This window comes from Mustela lutreola, chromosome 3 (assembly GCF_030435805.1).
Source record: "Mustela lutreola isolate mMusLut2 chromosome 3, mMusLut2.pri, whole genome shotgun sequence".
NCBI lineage: Eukaryota > Metazoa > Chordata > Mammalia > Carnivora > Mustelidae > Mustela > Mustela lutreola.
The window spans coordinates 202982863-203010413 of record NC_081292.1 but is presented as its reverse complement, the minus strand read 5'-3'; the positions used below and the strand labels follow the sequence as shown (position 1 = coordinate 203010413).

Here is a 27551-nt window from a genome sequence, read left to right as displayed (position 1 = left end):
TTATTTGACAGAGAGAGCACAAGTAGGCAGAGAGGCGGGCAGAGAGAGTGGGGGAAGCAGGCTCCTGCTGAGCAGAGAGCTGGATGTGGGGCTCGATCCTAGGACCCTGAGATCATGATGGGAGCTAAAGACAGAGGGTTTAACCCACTGAGCCACCCGGACACCCCTGCATATGTCATTTTAAATGTTCTATTAGTTACATTTAAAAAGTAAAAAAAAAAAAACCAAAACGGGTGAAATTAATTGTAATATTATATTTCACTTAACCTGGTATATCCAAAATATTGTTATGTAAATATGTAATCAATATGGCATTATTTTTTAAAAAGATTTTGTTTATTTATTTGACACAGAGAGAGAACACGAGCAAGGGGAGGGGAGAGGGAGAAGCAGGCTCCCCACTGAGCAAGGAGCCTGATGTGGGGCTCATTTCCGGGACTCTGAGGTCATGACCTGAGCTGAAGGTAGATGCTTAATTAACCCACTGAGCCACGCAGGTGCCCCTCACTATGAACTTATTAATGATATTTTACACGCTTTTTTCTTTCATATTGTCTTAAATCTGGTGTATTTCACACCACACATTCCAATTTGCATATGAAATTTTCATTGGAAACACTATATTTAGATTCACAAAATTTACTGTTGAAAAAAGAAAAATCACATCTGGATGTTGTTTCAAACACTGAAGTTTTCAGTAACTGAATGCAGTATTGGTTTCTTAATTCAAAGTTAATCAGAATGACATAAAATTGCGATGCAGTCACAGCAGCCACATTTCAAGTGTTCTGTAACCACATGTGGTTGGTGCCTACTGCATTGGACAGCCCAGGTCCGGGGGCTAGACATGTGCCTTCCAATTGCTTCTAAACCTCAAATTGTCTAATGGGGTGCCAGGCACACTGGAGGTGCTCGATAACTTGTAGCATCGGGGCAGTTGGAAACGTCAAAAATCCGTTAAGACTCAGTAGCCCAATTCCTTTGTTTTAGAAGGGAGACAACCCAGAATGAGAGAACGTAACGGGTTCGCAGAGGAGCACACAAATGAACTAGTTGCTGGATATCTGCACAAAAATTGAGGTCTCCTGATCCTTAATCCCAAGGTCTTTCTATGTCATTGCCTCAGCCATACTTCAGGGCTGGGGGGAAACCCAGATTTTAAAATCTATTTGAATAATCATTTGAATGACGTGGGCAAAGAAATACTGATAGCCGACTTGTAGTTGCTAAGCTGATAAAAACAGTTCTAGACTATCTCAGGGCTCCTTCCACTCCGTCTGGGGTCTAATCTGTCAGCCCCTCTTACCTCGGCCTGTCGCCGCTCGGAGCTGCCTCACTGCACATCCATCTGTCTTGCCCTCCCCAGCACATCCGGCCACATTTTCTGGTCTGCAGCTGTCTTCTGCCAGCTGCCTACCACAATTTGCTTAATGTTGTGCTTCAGAGAATCCTTTATATTTGCAAATCAAAGCATTCAGTAGAACCTGCAGCAAAGTTGGAGAAGAGCTGCTACCCTCCAGCCATGAACAGAACCCTGAGGTCCTGCCTCCTGGTAGCTGCGAGAGGGAGCGGAGGTATGCGTGGTTGGGTGTGTGGCATCGGGCAGACCTGCATTCGTGTCTCAGTTCTGCCCTGTTCCAGTCGTGTGACTTTGAGCAACCCTCAGTTTCCTCATCTGTGAAATGAGGATAATAATAATAGCTACTTCTGTGAGATTTAAGTACAACAGTGCACATGGAACCCGTTGCTGGACAAGGGTATGCCCTCAGTTCATGAGAGGTTGTTATTTTGCAGGGATCTGGGTTACGTGTATTTGGAGGGTTACGTAAACTTGGCTCACTTACAGCATCTTGTGACTAGAAAAATGCTTGAGACATAGTAGGTCCTAAATGAATGTCTGTCTAATGACTTTATAAGATACTTATGGTTTCCCTCAACTCTTAGGATTGATGTTAAGAGAAATGTTTGGGGAAGGGGGATGTGATAAAGTCACTGATAAGGAAAGAGGAGAGGGAGGTGGCTGCTTCTGCCTTCAGCATCCCCGGGGTGGAGGCACCCAGGTTCGAAATGAACCTGTGGGATCGACAAATGCTGACGTCCAGGGCTGTGCACGATAAAGGAATTAGAGTCGCTCATGTCTAAAACAAAGTAGATATTGAGTAGAACAAAAAAATTAATGTAGGGTGTAAAATCATCACTTACTTGATTTGACTAGATGAATGCCTACTCGTTCTCCCCTTAAAATCTCCTTTCTTTCATTCTCCTAGGAAACCTCCTCTACCAATGGCATATTCCATCAACCGTGACCTGACGTCCCATTCCCCAGGCAAATAGTAAAGCTTCCAAGAAACTGCCACTGAATCCGTTTTCTTAAAACAGACAGCAGTAGGTAAAGATAAGGCAGAGCCAACTTTTAACCCCCATCAACTCCCTTTTTGGGAATGGTCCTTGCCTTACCTGGCTTAAGGTGACATCATGAGCGTTGAGAGGTCAATCTAGTCCACTAGCTGAGTACTTTCAGGGCACAAAAGTGTTGGTAATTTGGGAAATGATAATATTAATGATGATCTCAACACCCCTAACACTTACGATATGCAAAGGCATCCTCAAGTTTTTGCTATAGTTAGCTTTACCTCTAAGTCTATAGAATAGCATTTCATAGCTTCATTTTCACAAAAAAAGATGTAGGTATACAGCTGTTTAGAAACCCTTGAAAGGGCACATATTACTAGCTGTGAGACCTTGAGTGGGTAATAATATATCCATGCCTGTCTTTCTTTTCATCTGTAAAATGTAAAATGGAAATGATAATATACTCCACAGGATAAGACTAACAATAGCTTATAAATAATGAACCTGACATTGTTTTAAATGTGATATTGGTGTTTACTCATTTAATCCTCACACTCCTATAAGCAAAGAGCCAAGTTTTCCTCCTTCAGAGAAAGAAAACCAAGGGACAGGGAAGTTACAGAGTCTGCGTCACTAGTGGAGTTGTCACCAGGAGAGCCAGGATTCAAGCTCGCCTTCTACTATCTGGCCCTTTACTGTGAGTATTTAATAGCTACGGTGCTCAATAATAGAGTAGAGGGTTCTTGGGTATTTAATTCACCTTCGTGCCTGGAGTCCCTGATCTTTTCATCTTTTTGTTTCCTCTATTTCCTCTATTTCAAAATTTTTTCATTTTTCATTTTAAAAATATAAATTACAATATATATATAGTATATGATATATACAATATATTAAATATATAATATTTTATAATAAAATAAATAAATAAAATGTAATATTTTATAATAATATATAATATAATTTTATTATATACAAAGTATATGTAATAAAAATATAAATGCAAATATATAACAAAAGCAAGAGGAAGGGGCTAGAATGACCCATGTGCTAATGGATTAAAGTTAGAGACATTGGTTGAACAATGTTGAACTTAACATAGATGCAAACGTTTACACATAGAAATATTTATAGATACGCATAGATATGGGTCAGAGCACATAGAAGCAATGACAGTAACAAGAAGCACACCTAACACTCAGGCCTCGCTTTCCCATATGATTCTCTACTAAAAGGAACCAAGGCTTCTTGGAGAAATTGATGTTTCTAGGAATAGGGAAGGAAATATGTCAAAGGGACTCAAGAGCCCACTGAAAGAGCTCCCAACGACCAAAGCTGGGACAATCTGAGCCACCGTGTTAAATATATAAAGTAGTATCGGATTATAAACCAAAGAGTAACATAGATGTGCATGAGTATGTACTAATATAGAAAATGATTGATTAAGTAAATAAATCTTTCCTTCATACAGAAGAATTCTGAATAATTTATATAGCTACTCTTCAAGTTGATGGAGTGAACTCCCCCCTCCTTGAGTGTGGGTTATGCATAGTGACAGTCTTCTAAAAGGACAGTGTGGAAAGGTAGGGGAAAAATTAATTTTACAGTGAAAAACTTCTGACAGACAGATTACAGTCACTTACCTCAAGCCAAGTGTCCAGGTTAACAAATCATCACAAATCACATTAACAACACGTCCCCTTAACATGGTATAAAGACAACGACACTTGGCCTTTGTCATCTTCCTCCTCAGAACCCATGACCCCCCATTTACCCATGAGAAAAACATCAGATAAATCCCAGTTGAGGACATCCTCAGTTGAGGGACATCCAAATTTCTTGCCTCGTCTCTTTAAAACTGTGAAAATCATAAAAAACAAGAGAAGTCTCTTAATCACAGGAAACAAACTGAGGGTTGCTGGAGGGGAGAGGGTTAGGAAGGATGGGGCGGCTGGGCGATGGACACTGGGGAGTGTATGTGCTACGGTGAGCGCTGTGAATTGTGTAAGACTGATGAATCACAGACCTGCACCCCTGAAACCAATAATACATTATATGTTAAGTTAAAAAAAGGGGGGGGAAGTCTGAGAAACAGTCATAATTGAGTGGTATCTAAGGCAACGTGATGACTAATTGTGGTATCTTGCACGAGAATTTGGAACAGGAAAATGACATTGAACAATAACTTAATAAAGTATGAATTTTAGTTAACAATATGAATTAATATCAGCTAATAAATATCAGTTCATTAATTATGACAAATGTACCCTATTAATGTAAGATACTGCTAGGGAAAACTGATTGTGGCATAGTCTCTGAACTATCTTTGCAATAATTCTGCAAATCTAAACTGTTCTAAAATAAAATAGTAGTTTAAAGGAATGAATGACTCTCAGGGTACCTGGGAGGCTCAGTGGGTTAAGCCTCTGCCTTCTGCTCAGGTCATGATCTCAGGGTCCTGGGATCGAGCCCCATATTGGGCTCCTTGTTCAACAGGGAGTCTGCTTCCCTCTCTCTCTCTGCCTGCTTGTGATCTCTGTCTGTCAACTAAATAACTAAATAAATCTTTTTTTAAAAAAAGAATGAATAACTCTCATTGCTTAAAATACCCACACTTAGAGTTACAGAATCAGAAATTAAAGCCAGAAATCATCTCTGATACTAAAGGAGAGGACAAATCCATAAAATAACCAAAATACAGGTGTGCCGGCCTGGTTCAGTCAGTTAAGCATCCAACTTTCGATTTTGGCCCAGGTCATGATCTCAGGGTGGTGAGATCTCGCCCTGTGTCGGGCTCTGCGCTCATCGGGCCGGAGATTCTCTCTCTCTCTTTCCCTCAAATAAATAAAATATTTTAAAGAAAATAACCCCAATATAGTCTGTCATTATTTCGTAGACTATGCAAATTACTATACAAGCAATTTGACACAGGCCCAATCCTCTCAAACTCTGAGAAAAATTTCCAAATTTTGAATAAAAATGTATGTGACAGGAATGCAGAAAAGGATCCAAAGAGGGGTGCCTGGGAGGCTCAGCCGGTTAAACATCCGCCTTCCGGCCCAGGTCATGAACCCGGAGCCCAGGATGGAGCCCCGGCTTCCTGCTCAGTGGGGAGTCTGCTTCTCCCTCTGCCCCTCACCCCACTCACGCTCGCTCGCTCTCTTTCTCTCTCAAATAAATAAATAAAATCTTTTTAAAAAGAAGGGGATCCAAAGAATTGTATGTGTCAATATAATATATACCATCGAATTTCCATCACAAAGTGAATCTTTCATGGAGTAAGTCTCCAACTGTAGTACGGAGACTTTACACCTTTTTAGGGAGTCCCCAAAGTCACAATTATTTATTTCCTTTTCACTCTTATTCTTTCACAAGTGTATAATTCTGTTTTCCTGAGACTTCAGAGTGTGTGATATAACAACAAATTAGTGTAAAAGCAGGTGTGTTCTCATATCTGCCCATACCTGACTCTTTCCTATTAAGCCAGAAATTAGATTACAAAACATGTAAAACAAATGCCTCCTGTATCATCACTTTCTTTTGTTTTGTTTAATACAATGATTTTCATAAAGCATGTCATTTATGTTAACGTATAATTTTTATTATCTTAAGTGAATTAATAAATACATTTAAAACTTCTCTTTTAATTTCTTATATGCTGAAAATAGACAATTACAACCCACATAGGTAAAAATCCCTTTGGGGTTCTTTGTAATTTTGAAAACTAGAAAAATTGAGAACTACTGGTCTAATCATAGGAACAGTTTGGGCTCCCTGCTTTGGAACTTACGTCATGCCATGGATACATCGTATCTTCCTCCCTCCAGTATTAGGAGAATTTCTCACCTTTGAGTCTGAGGTGGCGAAAGTGCCAAATACTCTCGCTCTAGCCTCACGTGCAACTCGATTTTACCCCAGGTTCTATCAACCACCGGTACACACCTGAGCCTTGATCTGGAGCAAGTGAGGCTAGAGCCAGGAGCAACTCAGTGACAGAAGGAGAAGTGGCAGGGAAATCAGGTCCCTGAAGCGACACTTCTCGTGGCCTCTCCTTTTTTTTTTTTTTTTTTAAGATTTTATTTATGTATTTGACAGAGCGAGAGAGATCACAAGTAGGCAGAGAGGCAGGCAGAGAGAGGGGGAAGCAGGTTCCCCACTGAGCAAAGAGCCGGATGCAGGACTTGATCCCAGGATCAAGAGGCTTAACCCACCCAGCTACCCAGGTGCCCCATCGTGGCCTCTCCTTTGTCTATTCTCAGTGGTGTCTGTAGCACAAACCGTAGCCTAGAATCCCATTGGGCGGCAGGAGTGTTGTCTTCACCTGAAAAAATCCATGGGTGTGATTTTGTATACTATTCCTTGGTTATCTTGCCTTGACCCTGGTTCTCCAGGCCAGATCTCTGTTCTGTGAGCTATGCAATATCCTTCAAATATGTTCCTTTGTAGCTTCAATCATCCAGAGACCCATATTGTTTGCAGTTAATAACTCTGAAAAATCGTACCAAGAACTGCTTTCTGAGTTAACTTTTGTAGTTATAGATCTCGGTTTATTTTAACATGAGCCTTTCTGGAATCCCACAAACAAACCATGGTTAACTAAAGGAAAGAAAAAGTGAAATAAACTTATTTCTTGCTTTATCTGCTATAGAAAACAAGTAACTACATAAACAAATGCTTAGCATTTTGAAAGATGAAAAAAAAATGTTGGCCGTCTATTATAGCTATAAACTTTTAGCTCGATTTTGGGATTGTGATCGAACTTTTAACCAGCAGAGTGTAAGGTTTTCACTGTGTTACTTCCTGGTTATGCAATTTCTATAAAATGGGCAAGAGGCACTGAAGAAAATGAGTGATGACGCCATGCCATGGGCTTAGTTCATTATAACTCATCGCAAGTACCTCGAGCAGTTGTGAGCCAATCAAAACAGAAATGTTCTGACACATTTGAGAGTATCTTGTTTTACAGAGTGCTTTAAAGAGGCATGAACAGCACACAAGCTTTCAAACATACCAAATTATCCAGAAAGGATTTTGGAACTGGTTCCTATGAGGTACTTTTCATTATTATTTTATACGATATATAAAATATAATGCTTTTCTGTCTGAGCTCCTAGGGCCTGGAATGGTTCTGCCTTCTACAGTTTTTGCAAGCAAATTTTAAAATATTTTATTCTGGCCATTTTCTTGCTAGGCTTCAATGGTGAAAAGTATGTGGGCCAGTTAGGCCCTTCAGAGCTTCCCATTTCGTGACGATAGCTCAGATTATTAGGGACTTAAATTAATTTCAACCAGACGAAGTATCTTCTCCTACAATTGAAATACTACCTCCAATTAAGGATCCTTTCAAGTAGTGCCTTGAAATAATCCAGGAAAAACATACAAGGAAAATAGCCTGTCTTTCCCCCTCCCCCCCTTCATGCTTTTTGTCCAGGTTTGAGTTTAGTTAGGGGTTCTTGGATCTGGATTCTGATTTCTCCGCAGCTAAGTCTCAGAGGAAAGTTTTGTTTATAGGAGAAGTCAACAGAAAAGTGTTCATCAGCACACCTCCCCTTGGAAACGTGTTGAGAAATGAAAAAGCAGGCACATGTGATAACCAATGATAACCTGTTTTTCTCAAGCCTAAATTCGGGGTGCATCTTTTAAAATGAGGGGGTTTTTTTGGTTTTGTTTTGCTTTTTAACACTTTGCAGGTGATTATCTTGGTGTACTTGAGAGAAGCTGCACAGGCATCAAGTCATTAGTCTGTGTCTTCCTGTCTCTCACCCAGGGTGTTTGTCTTTCTCTCCACTTGCTAAGAACAGGAAATTGCAGAAATAAAGATTTAATCAGTTCCCCTTTCTTCAGGGAGCCTTGCTCGGTTTAACTGAGGTCGGTAATACATTTAGATTTTCCCAAATAAGTTATACAATTTATTGGAATAGGCTAGTTTTGTGTAATTTTAAAACATGTTCTTCTCACTACAAAGTTTATCTCGGAGAAGGTTGCCCTTTCAAAGGAAAAATGGGCAACACCTTGGAGACACTGTCTATTACTCACCGACCTAGAAAAATCCCCTTCTAGTAACTCAGGCCCAAGCAGGTCTAAAAGGCTTCTAGGTCAGCCGTGTACGCTGAATGTGGCACAGAATTTATTCCTACTAAGGGCCCCTAAAGTCTGTACGGAATTTTAGTTAACATGGAGCTTCTACAGGCTGTGTTTTATCGAAGCCTCAACTACCCTGAGGATATTGGGAGCAAGGCTTACCACACCCCACTAGACAAATGAGGAAAAAAGACTCTTGAGAGTGACTTTTCCAATTGAGGTCTGGGCCCTGGTCTAGAAGCGAAGATTGTCAACCCTTCGGGGCTACCCCTACGAGACGGGAAATCCAATGAGCAAAATGATCTGACCTGCTTTCTCGCCTCCCCCATCCCCACCCTTTTCTCTGAGTAGAAGAGGCCCTACCATAGAGCCACCTTGGACAACAGGGAAGGAAAAGAGGCTGTAATATGTCAGCAGGGCCCAAAGTCCGGAGGGCAAAGCCAGGCTGAGCCCTTTGGTCATTCTGCCTGCAACCATGTATAGCACTGGGCCTACCCCAAAACTTACCACTCCTGTGTTCCCAACTCGCTGACCCCCACTGCTGCTCCAGATTTCCTGGGCACTTTGGGGTGGGGAATTAGGAAAATCCAGAATGATGTACCATCCCAAGTAATAAGATCTAACACAGAACTAAGAATTCCAAGTCAATAGCCGAGGTTCACGGAAGACATTTAAGAGAAAGGAGGGTACTTATTTTTAAAATATGACACTTCTGTAATGAGATTACATGAGCACAAAGGATTAAAGTTTTTATAGTGAAATGACAGGAATGTTTTAATAAAGCATGATCATACTTTTTCATGCAAGATGCTTTGTAAATGTCATTTACTTAATTCTTGAAACATAACCTTGAGATAGTCTTTATTACTCCTGCTTCTCGCATGAGGAAACTCAGGTTCAGAGAAGTGAAGTGACCTGCTTGAGGTCATACGGTGGAATGGAGACAGACTTGGACCTCACGCAGCAAGTCCCATGGCCTTTTCAGGGCACCGCCTCAGGGACTGGGTTACCTGTTTCCATTTCTTATTTCCCAAACGTCCCATCTCCATAACTCATTACACAAATGAGTTTGTCTTCCTGTAGTGGAAAGTTACTTATCTGGTAGTTTAACTTTTAAGAAACAGGAAGTCTGCAAAAAATCTCTTCTGAGAAGCAGAGTGGATGTTACAGTTGGCGTTCACATGTGAGAAGATTCTTGCGGGCGTTGAGTATGTCTTTAATGTTTACTGTGTAATTATTTTGGATGTTACAAGACTTCAATGATAGGATAGTGCAGTTTTCCCTCTGATCTTCCAATGACTGGCTGCTTTTCTACCTTCGGTTCTCACTTTAGATGTTACAACCTGTGAGAGGCTTTCCCTGTGTTCTTTATAGTACTTTTTATCATAATTAATAATGATGGATTTATTTGTTTACTGCTTGTCTTCCCAACAAGATTGTAAATTCCCAAGGACCAGGAACTGTGTCTGCTTTTACACCAGCATTTTCCCAGCACCTATCATGGTGCCTGGCACAAACTAACAACTCAATAATTATTGATTGGATGGAAGGACGGTTGGATGAATAGATGGATGGACAGATGGATGGATGGACAGATGGATGGATGGACAGATGAGAGAATCATTCCCAGAAGAGTTTTCCAAAGGGATCTGAGGAAATAGGTGATTTGGTAATCTGTTCTACGAGAGTTAGGTTAAGTCAATCACCTTTCCCTAGAATAGGTCTGAGATCTGGTGGCTTCCTAAAGACAATGTATAGGAACAAGGAGGCCACTCTACCAGAACAGCAGGGGAAAGGAAGGGGAAACTGAGAACTTACCAAATGCAAAGCAGTATGTTAGAATCACATTATCTCATTTAACATAAAAAACACTGCATGAGAAAGGCTTTATCCCTATCCTACGAATGAAAAAAGTGAGACTCATACTGGTGAGATTGCCAAAGGTCATTTAACCAAGAAGTGGCAGAGCCAGGATAAGGAGATAGATTTGTCATATTTCAAAGACCATGTTTTGTTTTAAGCAAATTAGATTTTAAATTTTTTGATATTTATATTAGCCTCTAACTTACATACAAGAATTCCTCATATTTTAAGTACAGCTTGATAAAATCCAAATATGTATGCATCCCTGTAACCACCATCCAGATAAAGAAATAAGACATTTTTTAGCCCCCCAGAGGTTCCTCTGCACTTCCTGTCAGGCAATATTCCCAAGTCTACCATTATTTTGACTCCTTCATGACAGGCCCTGTTCCCTGTTTTCAAACTTCATGTATATATGGAATCTTATGATACACCCCCTTTTGTTCTGGGCTACTTTTTTTTTTTTTAAGATTTTATTTATTTATTTGACAAACAGAGATCACAAGTGGGCAGAGAGGCAGGCAGAGAGAGGGGGGCGGGATGCAGGCTCCCTGCTGAGCAGAGAGCCCGATGCTGGGCTCTATCCCAGGACCTTGGGATCACAACCTGAGCCGAAGGGAGAGGCTTAACCCACTAAGCCACCCAGGCACCCTGGGCTACTTTTGTCTGCAAGATTCATCCATGTTTTTGCTTATAGTAGTAATTGATTCTTTTTCCTTTTTGAGTTATATTCCAATAAATTAATAGAATCACAACTTATTTATTTATTCTAATGTTGATGGACATTTGCAGTATTTCCAGTGTGTTATTATTACTGGAGTATTATGTATATTCTTGAATGCATGTTTTGGTACACTCATTTCTGTTGGGCAAACACTCAAAAGTGAAATTGCTGGTCATAGCTTTTCATATGTTTAGTTCTGGTCAGTTCTGCCTCTTTTTCAAAGTGATTGCATCAATTTACACTCTTTTTAAAATTTAAATTAATTAACATATAGTGTATTCTTAGTTCTGTGATCATCAGTAGTATATAATACCCCATGCTCTTTATATCATGTGCCCTCCCCAATGTCCATCATTCAGTTAACCCATCCTCCGACCCCCCTCCCCTCCAGCAACCCTTAGTTTGTTTCCTATGACTAAGAGTCTCTTATGGTTTGTCTCCCTCTCTGATTTCATCAGTTTACACTCTTACCCACCACAATGCAGAGAATTCTCATTGTTTCATATCCTTGCCAACTCTCATTATCATTGGTCCTTTTAATTTTAGCCACTCTGGCGGAGGAAGGCCATGTTTTTATAAACTATACCTTGGTGCCTTAGCATGTGAGGGATGAGCCTTCAGAAAAGAAAAGACCAAGAGTTTGTTTCTGCTTCTTGGGTGAATCTGACATGATACTATTCCCAGCTTTCTAGTATCACACGAAAATGTGGCTCTCATATCTGGACGCACAGTGGATGAAGAAGTGGGGCCTCCTCAAAGGATAGAACAGACTCTAACTACTGGCTCGTGAATGTGATTGAGACAAATGGACATATTGGGAGAGAAATGGGTCAAAACAAAGGGAGGAACTTTTATCTCTTTGGTCAGAGCAGCAGAGCAGTGAATAGGTCTCAACAAAACCAGTCCACCTTTTCAACACCAGACCAGGACTCCTTTTAGGTAAGGCAGTACCCAACCATGTAGGAGGTCAGATAACAGAAAATTGCCCCCATAATTATCATTTTTTGAGCACTTCCTATATGCCAGAGAAAGTACTTCATACTTTATAGAATATAGTAACTAGGACTGTTGGGTTGTAAATAACAGAGTAGAACCTGATTATTAAATAAATGAATTTATTTAAAAGATATTTATTCTGAGATTGTCCTCTTGATGTGGGTGCTGAATTTTATTCCGTTTTATATAATAATGGTAAGTATGGATGATAATTACTAGTTGTTATCAGTTAATGTTCCTTTTAATCACATGTAAAGTGTGATATATTCTGGTTGGATGGGGGCCAGTGGCATGGGTAGTGAAAAAATTCACCCAAGGCAGAACAAAGAGATAGAAGTTTATTGAATACACTACCAGGGAGCAGCTGGCAGGACAGCAAAAATAGACCATCTGCCACGTGGTGGTGGTGAGGGGCTATAGTGACAGGGCAGAGTGAGGAAGTATGGGAACATATGGAACTTTCTCTTTTTGATAATCTTAGGAACTGTGCCTTGTTGCAAATAGCTCATGGGTCAGTTAGGGCCTATGGCTATTTCAATGTGGGACACTTAATGTGCCTGTTTGGTAGTCACTGTGGGCCTTTTTGCCTCGCTCAAGTTTCCATCACTCAGGCCTGTTGCCTAAGAGTGGCCTCTATATAAAGTGCACAACACTAAGCCATTCTCCTGCTCCCACCAACCAAATACTGTTGGAAAGGTTGTGCATGGAGCTAAATTTTATTGTCACGTGACACTCCAGTGGGAAAGCTACTGCCTCACACCGTTCTGTAAACATGGGTGCTTTCACCCTTTTATCCAAGAATAGGCCTCATGTTCTTATCAAATCTTATTTATTAATGAAGGTTACGTAAGCTTCTATGGTAGTGATATACTATTCTTTTTTTTTTTTTTTTTTTTTTTTTTTTTTTAAATTTTTTTTTTTTTTAAAGATTTTATTTATTTATCTGACAGAGAGAAATCACAAGTAGTTGGAGAGGCAGGCAGAGAGAGAGAGGGAAGCAGGCTCCCTGCTGAGCAGAGAGCCCGATGCGGGACTCGATTCCAGGACCCTGAGATCATGACCTGAGCCGAAGGCAGAGGCTTTAACCCACTGAGCCACCCAGGCGTCCCATACTATTCTTAACTACAGTCCATACTTCACTCAGATTTCCTTAGCATTCACCTAATGTCCTTTTTCCATTCCACAGTTCTATGCAGGTTACATCATCACGTTCAGTCACTCTGTCTCACTAAGATCTTCTTGACCGTGGCTGTTCTGTTTCTCAGATTTTTCTTGGTTCTGATGACCTTGATATTGATAGTTTTGAGGAGTAGAGGTCAGGCATTTTGTGAAAGGCTCCTACATTGGCATTTGTCTTATGTTTTTCTCGTGGTTAAACTGAGGTGGTGGGTTTGAGGAAGAAGACCACAGAGGTAAGGTGCCATTTTTATCACATCATGTCAAGCCACATGGGTTAGGACTGTTGATATGGGCCTTGATCACCTGACTGAGGTAGTGGTTGTCAGGCTTCTTCACTATGAAGTTACTCTTCTCCCCCACCTGCCTTCTGTGCTGTGCTCCTTGGAGGGAATGAATGAATGAATGAACATTCCCACATTTAAGGGTGGAGTCTTTACATAAATCATTTGGAATTCTTCTGCATGAAAGATTTGTCTCTTCTTTATTAATTATTCATTTATTTATCAGTATGGACTTCATTTATTTCGCATTTTGTGTTGTAACTCAGTATTACTTTTTTTATTTTCTTGTTCAGATTGTTCTAGCTTTGACCATTGGAACCCTTTCATTTGTCTCCTGTAACTGTTCAACACATTTCCATCTTTGGGGCTTTAAAAAAAAAAAAAAAAAAAGTACTTCCCTACTTTCAAGCACTACATAATGTTTCAGACTTATCTTAACTATTTCCTAGAATCAGTCATTTCTCCAAGGTGTAGGACTAATTTTTAAAGTTTTTTTTTTAAGATTTTATTTATTTATTTGACAGAGAGAGATTACAAGTAGGCAGAGAGAGAGAGGAGGAAGGAGGCTCCCCGCTGAGCAGAGAGCCTGATGCGGGGCTCGATCCCAGGACCCTGGGATCATGACCTGAGCCGAAGGCAGAGGCTTTAACCCACTGAGCCACCCAGGTGCCCAGGACTAATTTTTAAAATATGTTTTATATCCTAACTAAGGGCCTTACCTTAGCACAGGTCAAAGTCAGCTAGGAAACATAATTTTAGTAGCGTGTATGTGTACAACCATCACCACACCCAAATGATGTGGCTGGTTAGAAAAACTCTGTACATGTACGCCAGCCACAAAACTATTGGCATTCCTGCTTGGTTCCAAGATTCAGACAACCTGCTATCTTCATTCCTCCTTAAACATTATTATGAGTGATATAACAGACAGGTTAATTGCAGATGAGAGAAAACAAACCTAAACATTTTAGTTCCAACTCATCAGTCGTACCCTATGAGGAAGAAACTCTGATGATACAGACATTGCTTTTCAAAGCAATGCAAGCACACCCCAGGGTACACAATGTCGGTTCAAGGAAGAGGAGAAATTAAAGCGCTATCTTACGGGATCATCAAACTCCTTCAGTATTTTGGGGAGCGAGGGACCGGTTGTTATTAAAGCTAATAAGGGAAAACTTCCATTTTCAAATTAAAACCAAGCTTGATGATATTTGAAAGTTTTACTTAGAAGTGAGTGAAGCAGACAAGTCATGTTGTTTGGTAGCATTGGTTTCCAGCTACATTTCCATATTTGGAGGATCCTCTACCATGGTCACTGGGTGCCACATTTAAATTTTTTTGACATGGTTTCTTAATTGAAAATGGAATAATAGTAAATTATCTATAACTAGTGAGTAGTTCTTTAGTCAACAGTTAAAAATGGTTCGTTTTGTTGCTTTGGTTTGGGAAGCCAATCATTCCAGAATGGAATTGCCCCCAGGAGAAATGTATAGCTCCTGTCCATTCTCCCTCATTCCGTCCTCAAAAAAGAAATGCTGATCTGGATTGATCAGGTTCAGGAACTTGTTCTCTTTTGTGATTTTATCGCTTGAGATTTCTCTTGCATTTCCAGGCCTTGAGGTTGGAAGATAAAGAGAGCTTCCTAGCCTCAGTTAGGTTTGAGCATCTCGTTCTACCTCATTTTTGGCTTTCTCATTTCGCTGGACTTGTCAGTAGTACTTTTTCCATTAAGGGACTCCTTTGCCCTAGGAAGTTGTAGAGCGGGCCATGTGGACCAGCTATGGAGTCACATGTTATATATTCAGAGTCATAAAGCAACATATTCTCTTACTTCTCCTTATTGGCTGGGTTTCTCTTCTTAGAACCTGCCTTTCCCTCAGTGAGGCACATAAGAGTCAAGCTAGGAGTGTGGGGGTAGGAAGAAACAGGTATAGAAGCCTGTTGACCTCTTTTGATCTCCTTAGAACCGACTCTACTTACTGCAAAAGAAGCCCTTCATATGTTTTAATCCAATTAAAAGAAGACTTCATTTGGCATCGGAGGAAAAGCCTCAGAGTAATAAAAAGCAGTTCTTTATTTGGCCTTGAGTTTAGGATTTAACTTGGGGGTAGAAGCAGGGAGAGGGATATCATGAGCAATGTCATGACAAAGTTCAAGAATTTGGACTTGGGATCCCTTTGCCAATGCCAACTGAATACCAAATAGACATGAAGTATTTTATTACTCCATTTTTGTGTGTAGTAAGAGGTAGTATCTTATAAGATTATTATAAATTGTCAGAGAATTATACATTGTTCCAATGATTTATACTTTGGGAAATTGCTTGCTTTTTCTAAAGGGACAACCAGTGACTAAAAATCTTTTGAAAGAACCTATAATAATGAGGACAATGAAATATGTGAAGCTGATTTCTATCAATGTGATCATTTTATCTTTATCAGATGTTCTCTTTTCAATTATATTTCAATATTTAATTTGTTTGAAAAATGTTATACTAGTCACCTAATAGCTACAGAAGGAAGTACCTATTTTGAAGGAAAAAAAAGCCATTAACAGGTAAACATTTTGATCAATAGAGAAAAGTATGTAAGAAAAAACCTTTCCCTCTCTTGATAAAGAGGTTAAATGCTTTCTAGCTAAAGGATGAAATAAAAAACACCAAGAAAAGGGACAGGGTGGCTCGATTATGGACACTGGGGAGGGTATGTGCTATGGTGAGTGCTGTGAAGTGTGTAAGCCAATGATTCACAGACCTGTACCCCTGAGGCAAATAATACATTGTATGTTATTTAAAAAGAAAAAAGACACACACACACACACACACACACCAAGAAAGACTTCACGGGAGCAATTAGTAGGATGGTGGAAATGATGCATTATTAAAACATTCGCTAACTAAGTACGTTTCAGGTTTTAACAAAAGAATATAATGAAGGCAGATAAATTTATCGTTATAAAATTACACTGAGGTCCAACACTATAGGTGGAATAATATGACACCGAAACCAGGAAGTCAGTGCCATGAATGCAATCTCTTGCTCTTCCCTTTCAATGCGATGACAAAGTAGTCATTATAATTAGGATGAGTCTTTCCTTCGACTGCTCTCATGTGGTATCTGAAATTTATTTCTAGTCTAAAACACAGAATGAAGAGTTTAATGGCACACTTGTTCCATGAAATCTTGACCATGCTTTTAACTCACATGGTTTAATACAAGCTGGTTTTTGGAAAGACACTGGTAAGCACAGATCATGTTCAAGTATGTCCTTCAGCAACTGCTCTCCTCTGCAGCTGCCTTTCTCCTCCCCCGTCTCTTCTGTTAACTACTTGTCTTAGTAATAGTTCATGTATTTAGTCAATTAATTTACACTATCAATCAACTATAAAAGATAGTGCAATTGATTAAATAAAGGGTTCCAAACTGGTTAGAAGGCAAATTCAACTAACAGACATATTTGCTTTGATCCACTGGATTCAAACAATCTAGAAATATCACAAAAAAATTTTTAGATTTCTAGGTTTCTCTTGATAAATCAGAAGAACTTTCAGCACTGGACCTGAATTTTATGTGACTAGAGCTGGAGTAAAATATAAGAATGCACACTTGGGGTAAATCCCACCTCTGTATTGCTTACAGCCAGCCAGGTTCACTCATGCAATACCTCGTTGGCCCCTATCGGCTTGTGAATATGTGATCCTTGGATGATATTGACATGGGTGACAGTGGTACAGGTGGTATGCAGACGCGTGTATGCAACAAACATTCAACCAAGATGGCTTAACAAATAGTCTCAGCCCATTATCACTTGAGTTATTCACTTCTCCCACAGTATTTGATGGGCTATCAAATACCAAAATATTCTTTTAGGGATAAACAAAATGGATTCTTAATTATAAATACCATGAAAAGAGAACTTCCCGTATCCACAAAGTTGCATGCTAATCCCATGAGACCTTTATCCCTACTTTGTTCTCTTTTTCTTGAGTTTTTTCTTTCCCAAATGTATCACAGAGAAGTAATAATCTATTTTTTTAAAGAAGATTTATTTTGGATTAAGTGATTTCATGGTGCAAAATGGTTTTAAACAAAAATAGAGATCAGTATGAAAATAAAACAAATTGTACACATTAAAATATCTTTCCCTCAAAGCATTTTGGAATCATAAAAAAATACAACACAAAAGTCAGGGGTTCAGGTGAGGATAAGAATACAAGCTTTCCAGAAAACCAACATCTAGTCTACATTTCAGAGTCTCAGGCTCCATTTAATACCACCCACAAATCATTTCTAGGACGTCAACAATCTGCATTATTTGCACTGGAAAAAAATAGATGAAATTTAAATATAAGGTGAAGTGAGAACTGTAAGGTCTTAAAGTCAATACTAAATACCTCCCGTTAGTTCTCTGTTAAAAGTCACACTGGACGAATATGAAGCTTAAATCAACTCAACAAAAATAGAAAGAAACATAGCTCTTGACTGTGACACATGGAATAATGGACACGTGGCTGGAGTTGGTGAAAAGAAATGGAAAGGCTTAAAAAAATACATCACCTGTGCTCTACTGAAATCTTAGAAATAAATATGGTATTTTTTTTTACAGAGCCTTAATATTAAAAAGTAAGCGTTATTATAAAATTAGATTAATACTTTCAGTAAGAGGCAAGAGAGATGCATGTATTTCTATTTTGGAATGCCTGCATCCCTATTATAAAAACATGTAATCTTATGCACTTTCCAATATATTAACAGCTTCAGATTTTACTTACGATATCACATAAAGAAAAATAGGTTGTAATAACAGCTTTTAAAGCATTAAGGTCCTAAAAGAACATTCAGGTCTGTGTGTTTCCTGGTTGGTACTTCCCAGGTATTTCTTGAACATTATCCATCCTCTTTTACAGAAGGTGTAGTAACTGGAAGTTTACTGATGGTTCCTTACCTGCATCAGTAATAGCTAACTCAGCCTGAATCCCACCAGAGACCTATCGACACTTCTCAGGGAGGTAATGTCCTAAGAGAAAATTAGATGGAAAGATATCACCTGCCCAAGGCCACTAGATGCTAAGATCATGTATGTAAATATGATTACTCTGTTTTTTCCCCAGAAGCCCTAAAACTAGGGCCAGCCAATGCTGCTGAACTGTGCCATCATGAAAGCCAAGTAAACTGCCTAGCAGAGTAAGTCTGAGCCAATGTGTTTTCAGTCTTGATCAGCTTCCTGGAAAATTGGAAACACTGATCAGGTCTCCATTTGCAATTCGGCAACCCAACTCTTGAGTTTCTGCTTCCTGGATTAATAGGGAACATTTAACTAACCACTAGAAACCACGAAAATGTCCCAAAAGCTCTATTCTCATGTCAAAGAATGTCTGCTGAGAAACAAATTAAGCATCATAAGTATGTCAGGCTACACCATTTTTTTTTAACTTATAAAGTTCAATAATAGCCACAGTAATTCTGAAGTTAAACCAAATCCACAACATAATTTAATGCTAAATTGTCAAATTTTCCTGATTCATCTGTGGGTTAGCTTTAATACTTTCAAGTTCTGTTGTGCAATACCGAAGATGTTATCAGCCTACCGAAGTTACACAGCGAGGCTAATTTCCCACCAGGCAGATTATCAAGCAGTGTCCTCACTAGGCAGCAGGACGTTCTTTTCTTCTTTTCTTCCCGAAGGTCAGAAACCAAATTGAAGCCCAAAGGTGATCTTTCCAGCCCTTGTTTTTACTTTCCCTTTGCTAGGATCCCGTCTTAACCATCCCTGCATTCCTTCTGGCCCAAAGTTCTGTGATTAGGGGCAGCACGCACACGCGTTATATCCTTTGTCCCAGTTCTTTGGAAGGCAGCTACCTCCCAGAGTCTTGACAGTTGGTCAGGAATTAGCACTGGGTTCTGGCCGGGGTGGAACACAACTGCTGGGCTTCTCTTGTCTGCTTTTCGCTTGAATCGCCCCTCCCGTGGGCAGCCATTGGCCTTAGTTTAGAAAGCTTTAATGTCTCTCGTCTTCCTTTGCTTCCATGTGAGATAAACAAATCTACCACCTGCCTTGGGAATCTCTCCAACACAATTTAGTTGAAAAGACTTTCAGACTCTTTACTGTAAGATGTTTTCTTACATTTCTTACAGATGTTTAGAAGTGGTCAAGTCATAAATACAACTTGTGCAGAAAGAAAGACAAAAATGGAGTGACTATGAAGAGGACAGAAAGGAAAAGAGAATCTGCAAGGGTTCCTTCATCCATAGCACTGGAGCCTACCTCCCAGACCTTCTAGATCCATCCTCATTAAGAATTAAAAAATAAAATAAGGTTAGTGATTAAAGCGGGTTTTCTTCCCCATTATTATGCTTCCAAATAATAATAAACCACACTCCTGTAGAAATCCACCAAATGCCATAATTTTGCAATGTTTTAAATTTCTCATAACAAGTAGTAAAATGCAAGTATTAAGTCCATGAGGAGTTTTTTCCCCACGAATATACTAGTACCTTCCAGAAGCTTTTTAGAACGTGACGCATTTTAAAAATGTTTGAAAAAAATGAGAATTTGGGCAGATGCAACATCTTGCAAGATTCACTGAGAGTGGAATATGTTTGTAGAAACATCAGTCTCCACATTGTTTGAAACGAAAACTAGAGTTGTAACCATTAAGTGTGGAAATTGATCCATGAAAATCAACCTCCACCCAGCTGGGTTTGATACCTTTTACCCCCCAGAAGCATGAGAGCAGCAACAGATTTAAGATGGCACACGGGAAAGCACTTTGAAACTCCAAAGCGATGCCCACACATATTCTACCCTTACTGCTCATCATTTTCGATACAGTTTCAGCACGTCTCATGGTTAATGCAGGTGAAACGGATTTCCCTTCGAGTATAGGATGTCCACTAAATAATACACCCAACATACGCCACAAAATTGTGACCACACTTCTTTAGCCAAGATCCATTTGTTTTTGTGCACAAAATAAACGTCCTGACCCCCGAAGTGGGTTGGGCCCGAGGACTGGGGATTTTTCCCCCTGAAAACTGAAGTTACATAGAAGTGCAGATGAGAGGAGAAACAGAGGGAAAATACTGGAGTTAATTTTGCCATTTCTCTGATTATTTGAAGATCCTTGAGCTGCTCCTTCATGGTTCAGCTCCTCGCCTGAGCACTTTAAACCCTAGTGTGTGAAAGCGCCCTGGGCCTCCCCGCCGGACCAGTGCTGACACACTATCACATGCCATTAGTTACCAAGAGAAAGAGCATTTATGTGATTTTTATTTTTAGCCACACAGTATCTCCCATGTATGAAGGGTTCAGGGGATTTCCCAGATGGAATAAGCCATTCTCTCTTTATTCCTTAATTGTAGAACATACCAAATTTTATTAAAAATACTTTTTTTTAAACCTTGGTGTCTATTTCTGAGACTGTGAGCTTCCCAAGGGCAGGTTTTGAATCCTGTGGCTCCATCACCAAACCCAGGGGCTAGTACAGAGTGAAGGGCAACAGCGTGCCTCTTGCTTCATGTACGCGATGTTCTGCATACATACGCAATGCTTCGTGACGGTCTTTTATAGTAGAAGACCGTGTACTATAAGCGTCACTCAAGAATTTTTTAAAGAAAACGAGACCACACAGCCAAGTCATCTAGTCTCAGAGTCTAGAAGAAAATATTTAGGGACATTTCTATTTGTAGGGGATATTCAAGTCTAATTTATTCTGTGGAAATGTTACGTAATGTTTTTATAGTGACTATTGGACTTTTTTGTTTTACTAATTAAGAATAATAGGTCAGTTATCATGGTGTTCCGATATGCTAAGCACATCTTCCTTAATTCCCAGTTCTGAGAACTAGAGCAGCAGTAGCTTTGGGAAGAAGTTAGATGCTTTAACGAGAAATATTTTTGTTAGGATTAATTAAAGAGATGCATATTATTTCAAACCTCTTTTACCCAATAATGTGGAATATGGTAACACAGTGTCACAAACCAAAATGAAAGCTAACATGGTTAGCTTCGATTTTTGAAAGAAATGTGTAACCTTTTACACTAGCTACTTAGAGAATGCCAGCTCTGAACCATCAAGGATGTGTGTGTCTGTGTGTGTGTTTAAGTATGTTATAACTAAATTTCCTCTTAATGAAAAAAATACAAACAAGTAAAAATAGTTTGCAAAATTAAATATATACTTATATTCATGATCAGTAAGTACAAACTAACATCTCCAATTAAAACTTTTTTCTCTTCCCTTTTTCTCTGGTCTAGTTATAGTACACAGATAAATCCTTCTTTCTTATCTTTAGATTTTGGTAACCTTTTTTGGGGAACGTTTCCCCATGCTCAGGAATGTTGCATAGTTCAGGAATGCAACACGAGTGATATTCCTCTGGAGGGTCTCAGTAGTAAACACAGCTTAACCAACAATTAGTTCTTACAAACCACCTGTGAAAACCATGCATGTGACCCTATAAAATACAAGATGGCCAACATCCCATAATAGGAATCCCATGGCTACTTATAATTCTCAAAGAGGTGTTGGGGCAATGCCTGTAAAACCACAGGCTGGCAAACCAAATGTTAATCCAATGCTTTTATTATCCATGATTTAACTTCACTCTACTGAAGAACTGACTCCAATTAGTTATGGCCATAAGTCAAGAAATAAACAATGATGTGGAGTAACCCTAAAAGCAATAAAAATGAAGAACATCCTCTGATAAAATTATGCAGAAATAACATTAGTGATATCATGCAGTTTCTGAGATACCATAGAAAAATTGTTTCTTAATATTGATAAGAAAATTATGCATCAGTGAAAATGCAGGCTTAGAAATATAGTACTGAGAGTTTCAATTTGTGATGTCTTCATCGATGAGGGAAAATGGAATTCTTATTACTAAAGAGAGCTGATCTCTTGGGTGTTGCTGATGGCTCCCTAAATGAGCTTCGTGTTTAATGAGGCTGTACAAATAAAAAGCAGTGGGGGAAATACGAAATATCTGTATTAAATGCCATCCTGTAAAGTATTTGATGGATGGAAGAAGTCTAATGCATTTTAAATAAATGCATATCATACTATCACATATAGTGAGTCTTAAAAAATTATTACTTAGATGCACAGTCCTTGTAGTGGTAGACACGGCACTGTGAGGAAGTCTGATTTAGAAGCGATTTTCTATTACATCTGTTATGTGATGGAGTTGCTGTTAGTCGTAATGTCCCTTCAACTTTGGTACATTCAGTGCAAAATATTTCGGGGAATTTTTTTGTACCTTTATAAAAATAAAAGGCCCTTTTGTTCTCTTGAGAGTGCTTAAAAGGATACGTACTATCATGATGCCCGAGTAAGCATGGAACATGGAAATGGAGCAGGCGATACACACAGTATGACAGGCAGGTTCTTATATACATCTCCAAGAACATAAATATAATGAACCTATGAAAAATAAAACAGAACTCACGTGTAGTTTTTCCTGATATGCTGTGATTAATTGCTAGTTATTTTTAAGTTGTTTTCATGCATTATAAAGCATAAAATCTGTCATTAGTTATTCATTGTATAACAGTTTGTCTTCAGCCTTAATTACACACATTTCACTTGGCATTTACATTGTCACAGACCACCTTATTGCAAATCTGTAAAGTTACCTCATGTTGACTGGGTTTCATTTTTGCTTGTGTCCCATGAAAGCTGAAACCTATGGTGCACACCATGCAGGCACTCGGAAGCAAGAAAATGAACATTCTGCTATAACGTAGGGCTTCAGTGAGTGTACTTTTAGGAAACATGTTGGTTTTTGTTATATTATTTAACTTGCACTAATTTGGAGATTGGGCCAAGTGCTGCCAGTGTGGCTTGATCCACGTTCAGTGGTAAGTTTCAAGGTTCTCCTGAGTCCCTAAAAGTGACCATGGATCTGATCGTGTACAGGTTTGTCTTTGTCTTGGAACTTAACACAAATGGAAAAAAGTTTGGCAGTCAACAACAGTTGATTGAAAGACTGTTGGGTTGTTCCCTGGGCATCAAGCTCACCCCAATCCTTCTGAGAGGACTCATCACCACTATCCGGTCCCCAAATGGGACAGCGTGTGTGTTCCTGGACAATCAGAGCATTCAGCTTTACTCTAACGGAAGTGCACTCTTCCAGCTTCCAATGTTCAGCCATTCTTCAAGAGGGCAGCTTCTGAACTTGCCCGTCCGTACGGAGCCCGACATTGCTTTTCCAGGTCACTCAAGTCCAAAGGTGCTGGTCTCTTCCACTGCGGTCAAGAGTTTTTCATAAAGCATGGAGAAGCTTGGGTACGGCGGGAGATCCAGGCGGTTAAAGCACGTGTGAGCTCTGCAACAGAAGCAGCAGACATAGATGAGACCGCTCTGAGTGAGAGGAGACCGCCGTGTGTGTGTGTGTGTGTGTGTGTGTGTGCGCGCGCGCGCGTGTGTTCATGCTTGTCTTTCATATGCAGAATGGCTTATGGCCAATCTTCACACTTTTTTGGGAGGATCTGAAATTATTTTAATTTCTAAAGAGAAATAGGATATTTAAAAAATATTTTCTTTATGTTTTCACAACCATTTCAAATTCACATTACATACATATTACTATTTGTTTAGTTGTCGAAGAAGTGCAAAGACAAGTTTTGTTTTTTTTGTATCTCTTTTGATGTCAGATATTTTTTTTAAAGTTTTTATTTGAATTCCAGTTAGTTAACATACAGTGTAATGTCAGTTTCAGGTGTACTCATGTAGTGATTCAATACTTACATGGACATGAATATCAATTCTGGCAAAATAATTCATTTTGCATTTGTCTGGATGTCTCGGAAAGTCTACAGTTTTACATTTTTTCATTTTATTGGGCAGGGAAGAGCACTGAGTGTCTCTGAGGACCTGCCTCATGGCTTAGAGTCTTGGGGAAATTCCCTGGCTGGATTTTTCCTATCGAGGTCAGTAGACCATTGTTACTTCTTTCAACCCTGTGCTATAATCTGTTTTCTCCTAACTCACAGTACAAAATAATGTCCATTTAAATCATTACATTAAGCATTCTTTTTTAGAAATACCTCCCCTTTGCCATGATAGGAAAAAAATATGCTTTCCTGTTATTTGCACCTGAATCACAATAAGAAATAGACAGTTTCCAAAATAGTACATCTTATCAGGAAACAAATCTGCACTTTTGACATGGATAGGAAGCATTTTATTCTGAACATACCACAGCTTGTTTGTGAAAGCTAAACAACTTGGACACACACCAAAAAATGCTCCTGGATTAATATGGAATTTTAGGAGCTATGCTTATTGATGGACTATTTTACAAAGTCACATGTTTACATTTTCATTCTTATAAATCACTCTAACACTTAGGAAGTAAATATAATTACATTCCTACATGCAGTGGAAAGATCAGAAGTTTGGAGCTGGACAGACCCAGGTTTGAATTCTAGCTCTACCAACACGCTGAGTGATTTGGAGTTATTAAAACTCTCTGAGACTATTTTCTTACCTATAATATGAGAGTCATATCATTTGTCGCAGAAGGATACAAGGATTAAATCAAATAACAGAAGCATTTTTTTTTTTTTTTTTTAAAGCATGCTTAGTATAACGCCTGGCTCACATTCTCTGATGAAGTTATTAGTGAGAGATGTATTTTTAGCTACATTTCATTACCATTAAAAGGATTTGCTCTAGGGGCGCCTGAGTGGCTCAGTCCTTAAGCGTCTGCCTTCAGCTCCGGTCATGATCCCAGAATCCTGGGATCAAGTCCTGCATCCGGCTCCCTGCTTGGCAGGAAGCCTGCCTCTCCTTCTCCCACTCCCCCTGCTTGTCTCTTGCTATCTCTCTGTGTCAAATAAATAAAATCTTAATAAAAAAAAAAGATTTGCTCTAGAAGCCTTCATTAAATTGCCAAAAGATAATCATGACTCATGGAAATGATGAGATAACAAAGAGATAATAAAGCAGGTGTGTGGCCGCATCCATTATTAGGTCAGGAATGCAAAGGAGCTCAGTTAATAAGAATTCAGTTTAAGGACACAGTGTCGGCTCAGAGCCTCTGACTCTTGTTACTACAAACACTTGTATATATATTGGGTGGAAGTCCTCTAATTACTCTTTGCAGCCAAACACATTTTTAATAAAATAAATTATTTCAGAATTGCATTTGATATAATTGTTAAAAATTTCTTATCATACCTTCCATACACTGGAACCTCAAGGAAGAAGTTTAACCTTTTTAAAAATTGAACTAGCATATGAGGAGACAGTCCCAGGAATGATTTAAGATCTACCTTTTGTATAGAATTTTTAAAGGAAATATAGAATTATTAAATGAAGAATTTATCTCTGTACTAGGAAAACAGGAAGAAGCAGAGAAGTAAAATATGTTTTTAATATAATTATATTCCAGACTTTGTGTGCTGGACACATAATACTCACTATCCATTAGACTAAAAGATGATATTCCTTTAAATGAAATTTAAAATGCTGCATTTCTTTGGACACCAACATAGCTGAGCATCTTTCTCCAGGACAGCTTGCTTACAACATTTCCTATTTTGGGACCTCCGTGTTCATCTCCTTGGCCTATTTATCTTTTTAAGTTTTTTTTTTACTGTGATAAAACATACATCACATAAAATGGATCACTTTAGTCATTTTTAAATGCACAATTCTGTAGCAGTAAGTACACAGACAGTGTTTTGCAATCATCACTACCACTCATCTCTGAAACTTCTAAATCTTTCCAGCCTGAAACTCGGTACCCACTGCACACTAACTCCATCCTCTCCCATGCCTGCAAGCGCAATTCTATTCACTACGGATCTGACTATAGAAGGTACCGCAGGTATGTGGAATTATACAGTATTTGTATTGCATAATGTTTTCTTAGCATAATGTTTTCCAGGTCCACGTTATGACATGGGTCAGCATTTCATTTCTTTTTAAGGTTGAACAATATTCCATTGTAGGGATTTACTGCATTTTGTTCATCCATCCATCCATCGGTGGACACTTGGATTGTTGCCATCTTTTGGCTATTATAAAAAATCTTGTTATGTACATTGGTGTATGAATATCCATTCAAGTCCCTGTTTTCAATTCTTTTAGGTATATACCGAGGAGTGGAAATGCTAGATCATATAGCAATTCTACTGCACATCTTTGAAGGAGCTGCCGTACCATTGTCCACAGCAGCTGCATCATTCTATACTCCCATCAGCAGTGTACAAGGTTCCAATTTGCCTCCATCTTCATCAATATTGTTATTATCATTATTTTTATAACAGCCATCCTACGGGTGTGAAGTCCATTTGTCATTTAAGGCTTCATGATTTCCTATTGATTTGTACAAATACTACAAAATAAAGAGATGAGCTCTTGCATTATCTCCTGCTAATCGCTTTCAGCCTGTTCACTTTTTATTTAGTTATGCATTTTATTTACAGAGCAATACTAATCTGAAACATTGTCATTATGTCTGTAGTGTGTTGATATGAGATGTGTTGGGAAAGTGATCACTATTGCTTACACCTAGTTGGAGGTTTTGTTGTCTATGCTTTCGTGGTAGTGTTGGTATAGTGTTATAGGTTGACTTAGGGATAATTCTTCCTAAAAGAGTAACTTCATAGTTGTAATCTTGAATAAATATGACTGAACTCATTTTCATGAATTGAATCATATTGGGTGAATTGGGAAATAAAAATAATTCAAGATGATCTGCTCTCTAGATAAGCCATAATCCCTAATTAATGTCTTAGTTGCTTAGGATGGGACACGACTGGAGATGCAATTTATCTATCACACTCTCGTTAAGCCTGTTCCTTCCCTCTTGACGACCAAATACCTTCCCTTACTGAAGGATATTTTTAGCTAATTAAGAATGCACAAAATGGTCACATACATTGGAATGAGAATTCATTCAATGTTTCAAGTCCCCAATTAAGTTCTTGCAAATACTTAGTTGTAGAATTTTAATTCATTGTGGTTTTATGGTAGGCAGAATTCTAAGATGACCCATGCCTTTGTATAAACCCCATCTCTCAAGTATGAGTGGGATGTGTAACTCACTTTTTTTTTTTTTAAG

The 27551-nt window shown here is 38.9% G+C and overlaps 1 protein-coding gene and 1 long non-coding RNA gene across 7 annotated transcripts in view; one reads left to right on the top strand and one right to left on the bottom strand.

Annotated features, from left to right (window-relative positions):
- Window positions 1–376: 376 nt before the first annotated feature.
- Window positions 377–26864, top strand: LOC131827635 (uncharacterized). 3 transcript variants are annotated; one of them, XR_009352093.1, is made up of 4 exons: window positions 377–1574; window positions 2268–2389; window positions 2943–3049; window positions 18380–18481. It is a non-coding gene; the product is annotated as an uncharacterized LOC131827635 (long non-coding RNA). The 3 variants fall into 3 exon arrangements; XR_009352092.1 differs by lacking the exon at window positions 18380–18481 and adding an exon at window positions 26576–26864 and having other exon boundaries at window positions 2268–3049; XR_009352091.1 differs by having other exon boundaries at window positions 2268–3049.
- HECW2 (HECT, C2 and WW domain containing E3 ubiquitin protein ligase 2) overlaps window positions 17500–27551 on the bottom strand; it is a 368631-nt gene continuing 358579 nt past the window's right edge. For all 4 annotated transcript variants that reach the window (XM_059168541.1, XM_059168540.1, XM_059168539.1 and 1 more), the window contains one exon: window positions 17500–23804. In XM_059168541.1, the coding sequence (XP_059024524.1) occupies window positions 23693–23804 (112 nt within the window). In that variant the 3' untranslated portion in view covers window positions 17500–23692. The remainder of the gene's footprint in view (window positions 23805–27551) is intronic.